At 32.7% G+C, this 12,581-nt stretch overlaps 1 protein-coding gene across 2 annotated transcripts; it reads right to left on the bottom strand.

Annotated features, from left to right (window-relative positions):
* Window positions 1-372: 372 nt before the first annotated feature.
* On the bottom strand, window positions 373-3,464 carry LOC115955529 (E3 ubiquitin-protein ligase MARCH8-like). Of its 2 annotated transcripts, none has more exons than XM_031073670.1 (3): window positions 3,084-3,464; window positions 2,110-3,002; window positions 373-743 (listed from the first exon to the last, which is right to left on the bottom strand). In XM_031073670.1, exons 2-3 carry the CDS (start codon window positions 2,562-2,564, stop codon window positions 521-523), a joined length of 678 nt encoding a protein of 225 aa, XP_030929530.1. In that variant the 5' UTR covers window positions 2,565-3,002; window positions 3,084-3,464; the 3' UTR covers window positions 373-520. The 2 variants fall into 2 exon arrangements, with proteins under 2 accessions (XP_030929530.1, XP_030929531.1); XM_031073671.1 differs by having other exon boundaries at window positions 3,187-3,399.
* Between the last annotated feature and the right edge of the window lie 9,117 nt (window positions 3,465-12,581).

Below are 12,581 nucleotides of genomic sequence, written 5' to 3'. Positions count from 1 at the left end.
TCTCTCTTTCTGTGTGTTTGAATCCCCAAACAGTGCTAAAGAAATCTTAAAGCTGCAGCAGTTTGTACAAGCTCCCTAGTTTTGCATCAACCATTGTCTGATTGATTTATGTCATTGACTAGAACGAACAAGGCTCAAACAAATTTCCTTAAAAGTGCATATATTTATCCCAGGAAAAAAAAAATAGAGCATATTAAACCTGTTTTAAATTTACATTTTAGAAGGCAAATTCTCCAAATGGAACTAATAAAAAAAAACATAATAAATGTAATACACAAAACGTATTCTTCAAGCAATTGATAGGCATGTACATAAGAAATTTATCCACAAAGTAGCACTACAGTAAGAAGCTGCAAGTACTGTACACAAGGATTTTAATTCACAATTCTTCAAGGCCTTTGGAATTAATACTACCCTCTTTTTTTTCTTTTTCTTTTTTCAAAAGCATAAATATCTTATTCATTTTTTTTTTCAACAATAAATTTGAAAAAAAAAAAGAAAAAAGAATGGCATGAGCCTATTAATTCCGAGAAAAGAACCATGGTAGTATAAAGGCTAGAACCAGGCAAGCCAACAGGAAATCACAGAAATGATTTCTTCTCAAACATGAGCCATCATTGTCTGAGGAATGGGAATTCCTGGCGCTAGCTATTATCCTCATCTCAGTCCACCCCACCACAACTCCTGTGTTTTCCTCAATGCCTGTTACATTTTTTGCACTCTCACCACAAATTTCACACTTTCTGCATGAAAGAGAAACATTGGTTTGATAAGAAACACATACTGGCTGAACTCTAAACATGATTTATGAGGCTCAAACTTACAAATGGTACTAGTACCACACGGTATTCCCAATAAAAACACACAGAAAGAGCAACACAACATAGCAGCATGGATCTCTTTTCCTATCACATATGTCTCAAGCATAAATGGCGTGAGACCTTCTCACTTCTCCTGAGGTTAGAGAAATTTGTTACGCCATGTCAACATATCTCTCTCTCTCTTTATTTAATTTATTTATAAAGTATGTCAACATATCTTTCATCCATACTGTTGTCACATTATAGCTGTGGCAAGAAGTTGTATAAAATTTTGTGTTCTTAGACTTTTTCGCTACTGTAAATATCACACTTTGTAGCCTATTAACTAATAATGAGGCAAATATAGTGCTGATGCCAATCGAAAATGCAAGGAATGCGCAACCAACCCATCCTTGTGAAGAAAGTGAGATGGGGATGCGATTCAAAATGATCCATTTCAGAGAACTATCTGGGATTTAAGGTGATAGAGACATCTCAAGCAGTCTTACCTAGGAGCCTAGGAAATAAATTTGACATCCATCTAAATATACAACCACACAGACTCTGCTCTCACTCTGTAACAGGAAATAATAATTTTTTCAGAATTGTGACAAACAGTCATAGGTCTACTTTTTGGGCTATAAGCGCAAGTCTGCAGATTTAATTTTCGAGTAATCTAAGTCTGTAAACTCAAATTATCCTAGAACGGGTATACTTAACATAGTGAAGCACTGAAGTTATCAAACAGGAAACTAACCTGTTTTTAACTTTACTACAAGTATGGAACTTTAAGGGCTGCAACAATCTATGAAATAGCAGAAACAAGAAGGTGGCATCAATAATGATATGCTAAACCACCCAATTGAAGTACATGTTTCAAAGTGGATGAACTTCTCTTTGCCCTATTTCCCAAAATTCACATCATAATGGAAATCACTAACATATGACATGGTCTAATATAGAAGAAAGGACATGCAAGTAGAGCTCAGAGGTGGCAATCTAAAGTGGTAGCTGTTTTCGTTAGAACCATATAAAGCTATTGTCTTTTTATACTTTTAAGCAAGAGAAACAAGGATAGAGAGCTTGGAAAAGAATAAAATAAAATCTCTTCTTCAGTGCTGCAAAGAGATTTGACTTTTTGTGGGGGGGGGGGGGGGGGGGGGGGGAACATATATACTGGAAAAAACTTAGTTCCCGAAATATCTGATAGTGGTCTGCAACATCAAAGTATATTTCGTTTTTGAAGCAAAAGCATGAACATAGAGAATTATACAGGAAACAAAGAAGAGTAGAATTTTAGTAATTTTACCTATTCCCTTTACTCCTAAACCAGGCCTCAGCACACTGAGGATGTGAAATACCAAGTTCATTTTTGCAGCCACAACCAAGCTCGATAAGAGTTGTAGTTCTAGACTGGTGTTCAGAACTCAAATGACATATTCTGCAAACCGTTTCAGCATTAACCAATTCACCACTCACTGTATCACAGGTGCTTCTAATATCGATGATGCTGGAATGGCTATCTGGTGCTACAGACTCTACTTTCTGATCATCCCCAGATACCTTACTCGTCTCCAAAGTATCGGACTTGGGATTTGAGTTCTCATCTTCTTTGCTTACATACTTGGTCTCTTCTTTTATTACAATGATAGTCTCTGACTGAACCGAATTTGATGAAGTACCGCTCATTCCTTGTGGCTGAGAATTTGGCAAATTCTCTATGACTGCCTTCTCATTACACATACCATGCTCCATTGGTGTCATTCAGTGAATCGCTAAACGGAAACAGATTGACTTACTAAGACTCCCTTTTCCAAAAAGTCCAGCCATTTCGCAAAATTTCCATTTTCGGTGTCTTTCTGGCTTTCTATGTTCTCTTTTGTCAAACTTTCATAAAACCGTAGACGGCAAAAGCAAACCACGCGCGCCCAGGTTTCATATTCAAGATTTTGACTTGTTCCTTTGCTTTAGGACCTTCCACTTGAGCCTCTAAAACCTCCTCAGCTGACTAAAATACACTATAAAGCAGCAAGGCCACTTTAACAGGTAAAATCCTTCCTGTGATCCAAAATTAACTCTGCCACTATATAAACACTGATCAAAACAAAGAGTTGATATTTCTGTGAATAAATCTAAAATTTCTAAGACGCAAGGTGAAAGCTACTCCGCCGAATGCTTAAATTCCACGTTTTGCTTCATTACCTGGCATTTGACATTGGCATTAGGCTCAACACAAAATATATAGAGTTTGAAACAAGTTGATACTATAAAAATCAGTTTGACCTGTGTAAATTTCAGCTTTTTTCAAATGGGAAAGTTAAAACTGCACCACATATGCACGGTCGAGTTGAATTAAGGATTAAAGAACAAGAGATTAGCTTCCAACCTAGTTGTTTACATAATATATAAGACTTTGTCTTAAGCATAGCACTGCTAACATGAGGGGGCCACTCTCATTCCTTGCCTGACTAGAAGAATTCTTCAACTTGAAATTTCACTCAAAACAGAATAAAGGAAATTGAACTTTTATTTGTTCCTCATTTTAATAATCGGATGCGTGCTATGCAAGTTTTGCAATGGATGGTACTTCTCCATTACCTTTTTCTTGTTGTTTTACTTCTAGGAATCAAAATTGCTGATATAAGGCGGCTGAGATGGGAGATTCGTGTGCAAAAGTTGCAAGTCATTCTTCTCACGCATTTTAAATGAAACCCAAAACTTAGGTACATTCGTTTAGGTTAACATGGTTTGATACATGCATTTAAAAACTAAAAATTATTATTTGAAAATATGTGTAGAAATACGTGTGAGTAAAAAAGTGTGTGAAAATATATGAAATATTATTTAAAAACTAAAAATTGTTGTTTGAAAACATGTACCAAACACTCCTAGGCTTTCCATTTTTTTTTTTTTTGGCTTTCTATTTAAATTCAAACACATTATTATATTAACAAATAAAGTACGAACGACGTTATCTTGTGCTTATGATTTCTTACCAGAGAATGCAGGGAATCATAACAATTTAAAAACTTGTTTAGTCTGCAATTAAGAATATTTGATTACCTAATGGCGTTTGGGATTATGCATAAGCACGACAGAAGAAAAGGATAAGGATGAATGGTGTAACACTCTTTACATTGATGCCTTAATTTGCTTCAATAGGAACTATCAAGAATATAAGTGACACGTAGCATAAGAAAACTGGTTCAGAATCATGTAGTTAATTCGTAGTTAAAGCAAGAATTAAAAATGTCCCTTCTTGGAAGTGATCCTAGTTCTTAACTTTTATTAAATGCTCATTACTATTCCCCTTCCTGATTTCTTGAGTAACTCAATTAAATTTAAAGCTCAAAAACTTAGGTACAACTTTCAAGGCCAGTGCATATCCTCTTGTATAGTTATACTTATACCTTCCAAAACTACGTTGTTGAATATAATAGGAACCTGAATTCTTTATGTACTGCACTAGGAACTCTATCTAAGTTTACCAATATATTTTTATTTCAAAATGAAAAAAAAAAAAAAAAAAAGTTTTCTCAGGCCAGATGATTTAGGAAAAGATTTTACTTTCTTTCTTTTCCTAGAGTTTACTTGCACCATAGCGAGCTTGAATCCTTTGACAATATTTTTTGGACAAAGTTTAGTTACGTAATTAGTTGTAACCTAATACTACAACCTTACTCAATAAATAAACATTACTATATATTTTGAAAATCTAACCGTTGAATTACATGTTGTTTGTGCTCTTAATACACATGTCAAATTTTGTGTCAATCGGATATTATTTATTATATGATCTATAAATTTATATTTTATGCATAATTTTAAACTACAAAAACTTGTAATTTAAACAATATATTGATGACATAACTATTGATCGTTAATTTTATAGAAATTCTAGAAGCATGGGTATATAAGAACAAGATATAATTCAATAGTGGATTTGTCCAAATGGATTTGTAATCCATATTTTTTTTTTGTTCTTTTAGTTTTTTTTTAGTTTATTACTTATGTATAGTTTTTAAAATTTTAATCTTTTTAAATACAAAATACAAAATTATATTTTAACCAATCTTCCATAAATAAGCAAATAAGTATTTCCAAACACACTACTAATAGTTGTTTCTAAGCAATATATATTTATATATATTAATAAGTAAAACCGAGAAAAAATTCAATGAGAGTCTAATTATGCACCACGTGTCCTATCTAATCTAATTTTTTAAAATTTTGTGTCAAGTGAGTTAATTCAATGTTAAAATTGGATTTCAATTAGAGTTTAATTTTATGCCACGTGCCCCATCTAATCTAAGTTTTTGTTTTTAATTTTTGTACTAAATGAGTTAATTTAGTGTAAAAAATAACGAGTCCAATATAAATAAACCATAAAAAAACATAATCATATATTCAAGTCTAATGAGAATATTTTTTATAATATTTCTATTTGGATATTTTATATGCAAAGATATTAAACATAACAAACTGTAATTGAATTAAATGATCTCATGCATCTATTCACATTCAATTTAGGAGATACTATTTGACCAATTTATTATTTTATTTTGCATCCTATTTAGTAGAATTTTATAGACAATAATTGTGAATTGATATTGTATATGTAGTATTAAATAGTAATTTTCAAAATTATATACGTAATAGCAATGTAACGAGAAACTTAGCATAATCAATATCATGAAAATTGCAAAGAAAAACTATTTTAGTACCTCCATATGTTCTGGTCAAACTATGTCCTATATGTTTAATAACCCAAATTAACATCAATAGCACCACTACAATTTATCATTCTCATGCATGAGCACAGTTTACATATTAGTCTATATATATATATATATATATATATATATATTAATAGGTAAAGTTAAGAAAAAATCCAATTAGGTTTTAAATTGGATTCTAATTGTTGTCTAATCTTGCGCCACATGTCCTATTTAAGTTTTTTTTTTTTTTTTTAAGTGAGTTAATGTTGTGCAAAAGACAAAGAGTCTAATATAAATAAACTATCAAAAACCCAATAAATAAAGAAAGAAAGAGTAAACTCATGTCTATATTAAAAAAAACTAAAATAAAAAATTTATATATATATATATATATATATAGAGAGAGAGAGAGAGAGAGAGAGAGAGAGACTCATCTATAACTTAAAAAATGTGTAACTCTTATACTAAATATAATTTGAACTCATACATGTGTGTAATTGTGATTTTTTTTTTTTTTTTTGGTACTGTGTATATACATGGGTTAACACTAGTATAAATTAGTGGGAGGGCTAGGATTTGATTTTAGGGGTGACATAATTTATAATGCAATGCACATATGCACAAACGTGCATGAGTAATTGAGACCGATCTAAATAATAAATTATTTTGAATATTTGGCAATGTTGTAATCCTAGAAAAATTACAGGAAAGTAACATATTATAATATATTATGTCTTTTTTTTAAGTCAAAATTCCACTTATAATTCACAAGTAATATGAATTTTATAAGTAGACAAACTTCCCATATAGCTAATGCGAATTCAAATATTTTGGTTATTATATACTCATGACATGATCAAATTATAGCATTTTTTAAAGTTTATTGTGAACATATATGCATTTGCAAATTTATAATTTAAATTGAAAATTATATTAAATTTTGCAATTTTAGCATTTTTCAAAGTTTATTGTGTACATATATGCATTTGAAATTTTATAATTTAAATGGAAAACTATATTAAATTTTTCCATTTATTATGTAATTATCCTCATCTTTTTTTCTTTTTTTTTTTTGGTTAAACGGAATATGCATTAAACTAGGAAGCCATAAAAGGCAAAGTTGTGGCAATGAGCCTTAAGGAATACAGACCAGCAGTGTCAGAGCTTAAAATATTACATAAAACATCATTAGGTGGCAAGGAATACATATTTTATTACTTTATACACAAATTTTCATGGAAAACAAAATATTATATTAAGAAAGTATGGATAATTACATAATATGATATGATGTTTTTTTTTTCCTTTTTCAATTAAAACACTTTCTTCTTTATTTATTTATTTTTTTCAACCCTTGTTTTTCTTTTATAGGTTTTAAACCTTTCAAAGATATCAACTTATCTATCTACTTCAGGGTTCTTGATGTAAACCAAATGCTGCGTAGGTTTAATGCATATATGCTTGGTGATATTGCTTCTAAGAACTCCGGTAACTAGATCACATATTAGGATAGCAGAACTGTGAGGCCAAATACAAATGGTAGATTGTTGATGCCCACTTTTGACAAAAGGCTCAATGGTAGAAGAAGCCCAACAATAAGAAACATGAGAGAAAATGGGGTAACAAGCCCAGTGGGCTGAGATGACAAGAATGATGGCCAATAGGCTCATGAAAGTAACAGGAGGTAATTAAAAAAAAGTAAGTGGGCCAAGGAAGCCCAATGAATGAAGTGGTAAACTCATGAGAACAACGAGAGATAAAGAAGAAGTAAATGGGCCGAAGAAGCCCAATGAATAAAGTGATAAACTTAATGGGCTGACATAGTAGGAATGATGGCCAACAAGCCCATAAGAGTGATAAGATGTAAAAATGTAGTAAATGGGCCAAGGAAGCCCAAGGAATAAGACAATGAACTCATGAGAGCAATAAGAGGTAAAAAAGAAGTAAATGGGCCAAAGAAGCCCAAAGGAGGGAGGTAATAGGATAATGGGCTGACATGGCTAGAACACCAGCCAGCAAGCCCACGGAAGTAATAAGAAGCAAAAGCAAGGCAAGGCAATCAGGGAGGCCTAAACAGAGAGGTAGCAAACACAATGAAGCAGTGTGGCAAGATTAATGGCTAAAAGGCCCACAGCCATAAAGAAGAAAGAAAAAAACGCAGGTCCAGCGAGCTATAAAGGCAAAGGCCCTTGCCTAGACAATTCCCAGCCCAAGAAGGGATAAGAGGAAGAAAACACAAGCCCAAAAGCCCATGCATCATTCATGCCACAAAGGATAAGCACAAACCAATAAATACAACAGAACCAGACAATGCAAGAGCAGTAGAAATGGCGTGAAGAGCAGAAGGAGACAAACACAGACGAAGTGGAACTTGCACAAAGGATCAGGGCACCATTTACTTGTACCCAGCCAATACATAGGAGTGGGTCATGGGTCAAGGTATTTAGAGGATATGGTTTGGTGGTAAGGAGAAAAGGGGATCTATTCTGGAGTTCCCGCCTAAGCTTCTTTGGGGGAATGTCTTGCTAGGATGGCATTTCACCCAAAAGAGGTAAGTATGGGCTAGGACTACTTGATGCATGCCATTGGAGTAGGTGTAGAGAAAATCTACAATCCTTATCCATTGAGGTAAAACAGAAACAGAGAGAGGTAAGAAACAAGACAAGTAATTTTGTTTAGAAATGGAGAGTGGTGCAACCAACACACTCTGGACAAAGGTAATGGCTGAACAACTAGTAGGGTAGTGGCAGTCCTGGAGAGATGCCCACAAGAAGCCAAAAACAGTTGAGGGACAAAAGGGGTGAATTCCATAATGGCAAACAGTATAAAAGGGGATAGCTATGAACAGTAGAGGGAGGGGGGGAAGAAAAAAAGCAAAACAAGGAGGAGAGGTAGAAAAGAATAGAGAGGAAAAAACACGGAGAGGAAAAAGAAAAGATAAAAAGACTAAGTGGTAAAAAAAGAAAACCAGAGAGAAAGTAATGCGGTAGAAATAAAGACATGCATCAATAGACCACATTTTCTCTCCCTCTCAACATTCTTACTATCTGAAGGTTGTAAATCAAAGTTCAAACCATTTAGGCCCTCTCTCCAGAATGAGTAACTTCTATAACAGAAGCCTTTGTTAATGTTATTCACGTTGGGAATTGGTTCCCTTCTTGGGTTCGTTTCTGCTAAATAACTTGACCCACAATCCAGAAAACAAGTTATTTTCATTATACTTATTGGGACGATTTCTTACTTTTTGATTAAAAGTTACCAAGTTGTTTACTTTTTCTTGTTGTAGTGTTATTTCTGCTTGCTGCATTACCTTGCTATAACTCTGTTAATTTTATTCACAGTTTTAGTTTTATTTAGCACGTTTTATTACTATTAGTTAACCTGCTATAGCATATTCTTGCCGTAATATCTATAACAGTCACTCCTGTTGTGACCACACCTTGCATCTAGCCCATAACACTCACATCAAGACGCATCTATATAGGGTAAGCCTGACTTATGCACAAACTAGCCAGAAGTGTAGTCCCAGTAAGGCCAATCCCAACCCTCTTACTCTAGACTAACGAGCCATAGTGAAGCAGAAGGAGTTAAAGCCCAACAATACAAAAAGGCCCCCACATAGATACTCAGGAAAAAAAAAAAAGTGGGTTTGGGGGGGGGGGGGGGGTGGTCTAGGCATGTGTTACTCTCTTATAGTATTGCTAGCAGTTATTATGGATGAGAAGCTGTTATATAGGACTTGGGCCTAAAGTTCTTTATTTTGATTTGCAATGGACGGTAGATAAAGTTATAATTTGAACCCAAAATAATTAAGCTTGGTCCTATCAAAAATTAAAAATTGGTCCAAAGAACCCAACAAGAAAATTAGGCATCTTGTCCATTCCTGTGATTTTGAACTATAAGTTGAGTGTGTGTGAGAGTTGTTTTTTTTACTATTAGTGAAAATCAAAGCATGTTTGTTTAATTCGAATGATCAAGTCTTGTTTAGTTGTTTGGCTTTGATTGTTTGTTAGTTGAGAACTAAAATTAAAATTTTACTATATATATATATATATATATATATATTAGTATGCACACTTTACTTGGTATTTTATTCAGTGCATTTTAAAGGAGTACTAGTATCGATTTTATGGTTGTTACCGTATATATTGTTATTACAGTCATTACCAATACAATATTGACTTTTATAATATGCATACTTTACTATGATACCTCAGTTTGAGAAGGCATGGAGTTACTCTATATTGAAATTTTCACCTTTTTTAGGCAGATATACTATTTTCATCCATACATTTTAACCGCATTCTACTTTAGTTCCTACCTTTTATTTTTATTGCTTTTAGTCCCTATTTTGAAAAACACATTCCGTTGTGATCCCTACTGTCATTTCAATAAAGAAAATATCCTATGTGGCAAACGGATGGCTATGTTGACACACTAAATAATGACGTGACCAATAAAATAATAATAAAAATTTTTGATTAACATTTAAATAATGCCACATCATCATTTTAAATATTAAAAAAAGCCATGTCAGAAAACAATTAAAACAAAATTCTAAACTAATGATTTTTAAAATAAAATAAAATTTTCTTTTCCTTCCATTATTTTCTTCAGAAGAACATATTCATGTATGTTTTTTGTGTTCTTCGCAGAACATGACTATTCATATTCATGTTCTTAGCAAATTAATTCTTAGTTTCTTTTCATTTCTTTGTCTTTCTTGTACTTTCTCTAAAGCCAAACACATCGAAACTCCAATCAATAACAGTTAAATAAAATAAGATTTAACTAAGCATTTCTTGGCAACGTCAATCTCAAGATCTGAACATTTTTCCCTCCTAATTGGTAATCTAGAAAATCCCTTTCTCACAAACCCAACAAATTCTCATTCATAAACACAAATTAAAAAACTCCCTTTCACAAATCTAGAATATCCCTACCCAACACACACAGCAAATAGTCCTTTCACAAACCCACAAACCCAAATTATCCCTTCTCAACACATACGGCAAATGAGTTTTTCAAATTTGACAAAAATCCAAAACAAATAGAACAAACCCATGATCAGCTTCAGATCCTCTTCAAATTCAATCCCAAGATTGAGAGAGTGAGATGAGAAAGTAAGGAGGAGAGGAAAACTAACCCACCACCTGTGAACCTTGCTGATCCCACCACCTGTAACATATTCTTCCTCCTCACGAAGTGGAACTACAGGGCTGACTTGTGGAACCCATTGACTAGGAGGATCTTACCAAGTTGTGGTGGCGGCAATGAAGGAAGGAGATGAACGGTGGGAGCTTTGGCCAAGGGGTACCGAGAGTGAGATCAAGAAACACCGCTAGCGGTGGTATTGATGGTGGCGATGAGCGACCATGGGAGCTATCGAGCTAGGGTGAAGAGATGTTGGAGAGTGATAGGGAAGAAGTTTGATATTAGAGGTCATCTGAAATTAGAGAGAAAGTTGCAAGAAAATATGTTCATATTTTTAAAATTGAAAATTTAAAAAAGAAAATGGTTTTGATTTTAAATTCATTTTAAATGCTGATATGGATTTTTTTAATGTTAATTAAAATTTCTTATTATTATTTTATTAACCACATCATCATTTAGTGTGTCAACACAGTAATCTGTTTGCCACGTTGGATATTTCCATTACTAAGATGACGGTAATGACCAAAACGAAACGCGTTATTTAGAATAGAGACTAAAAGCGGTAAAAATAAAAAGTAGGGACCAAAGTGGAACTGGAGTGAAAATGTAGGGACGAAAATAGTATTTTCGTCTTTTTTTTTTTTTTTTAATGAGTTCATTGCTAATAACAACTTATCTAGAAAACCCTTCTGAGAGTTGAGTAATTTTCGCAAAATTTAATTTATTTTTTTGTTAATAACTAGTATATAAAGCTACAACAATTTAACAAAAAAACAAAGATATGAGTGGACAATGGTCCACCTACACTATACAAAATTTTCCCCATTTTTTGTCTTTGATAAACAATTAAGTAATACTATATCCACAACGTTTTCACAATAATTATGAAGTGGTAACCTGTTATTGGTTCTAGTATAAACCCACCACTAACATCACTTTTTTAATTATCAATTACAAATTGCCACCTAAAATTTGTTGTGAAAATGTTGTAAACATAGTATTACTCTAAACAATTTATTTTTAGTAACACTAGGGACATACCAATTTCACAATATTCCTAAATTAGAATAGTAAAAAATTTAAGAGAAGTGTTATGTCCACAATGTTTTCATAACAAATTATAAGTGGTAAGTTCTTATTGGTTCTAATTTCATTCTACCACTAAAATTATTTTTTTGTCTACCAATAACAATCTATTACTTAAGATTTATTATAAAAGTGTTGTAAAAATATTGTAAACATAGCATTTCTCAAAATTTTAAATTAGAGATTGTTGTGAGCCTATGTGTGAGTTGGCAAACATTTTGCTGTGTCCATTGCATTACTTCTTTTTTTTTTTTTTTTAATCTATTGACTAATATTTGGGGTCTAATTAATACTTTTATAGGTATAAAAATATCTCTATTGGTTAAAATTTGGGGCCTTTGTTCCACGTAGGGGCCTTAGGTGATTGTCTAATTGGCAGTGATGGGGCCAGCCTTGTCATTATCACACCAAACTATACAACTCGCATTAGAACATTTTTACCTAGCCAAACTAGTTAAACAAATATATCCTCGCATAACAAAAATAGTTACATGAATACCTCCATTAGCTCTGTTTATAACTCTTGATACAGATGGTAGTGTTCTTTGTAATTTGGGGATAACAAGTGGATGGGGTGTTTTTGGAGACTAACACGATCATTGGTTGTTAGAATTATATGGGTAAATGATAACATTTACCATTTTCCATCAGTTTTAACTTTTGAAATAATCAGTTATTTAACACTAGGTGAGAGGGTCCTTGTTGCATATTGGTATCAAAACTAATAATATTGCATAATTATGGACACTTAGGCATTGACTAGACTTAGCTTGAAGATTATGATATAAATATATAATTTTAGAAGTGGATTCACAACTTGTGA

This window comes from Quercus lobata, chromosome 8, assembly GCF_001633185.2.
Source record: "Quercus lobata isolate SW786 chromosome 8, ValleyOak3.0 Primary Assembly, whole genome shotgun sequence".
Taxonomy (NCBI): domain Eukaryota; kingdom Viridiplantae; phylum Streptophyta; class Magnoliopsida; order Fagales; family Fagaceae; genus Quercus; species Quercus lobata.
The sequence above is the reverse complement of the archived record's forward strand: the minus strand, read 5'-3'. Positions and strand labels throughout refer to the sequence as shown.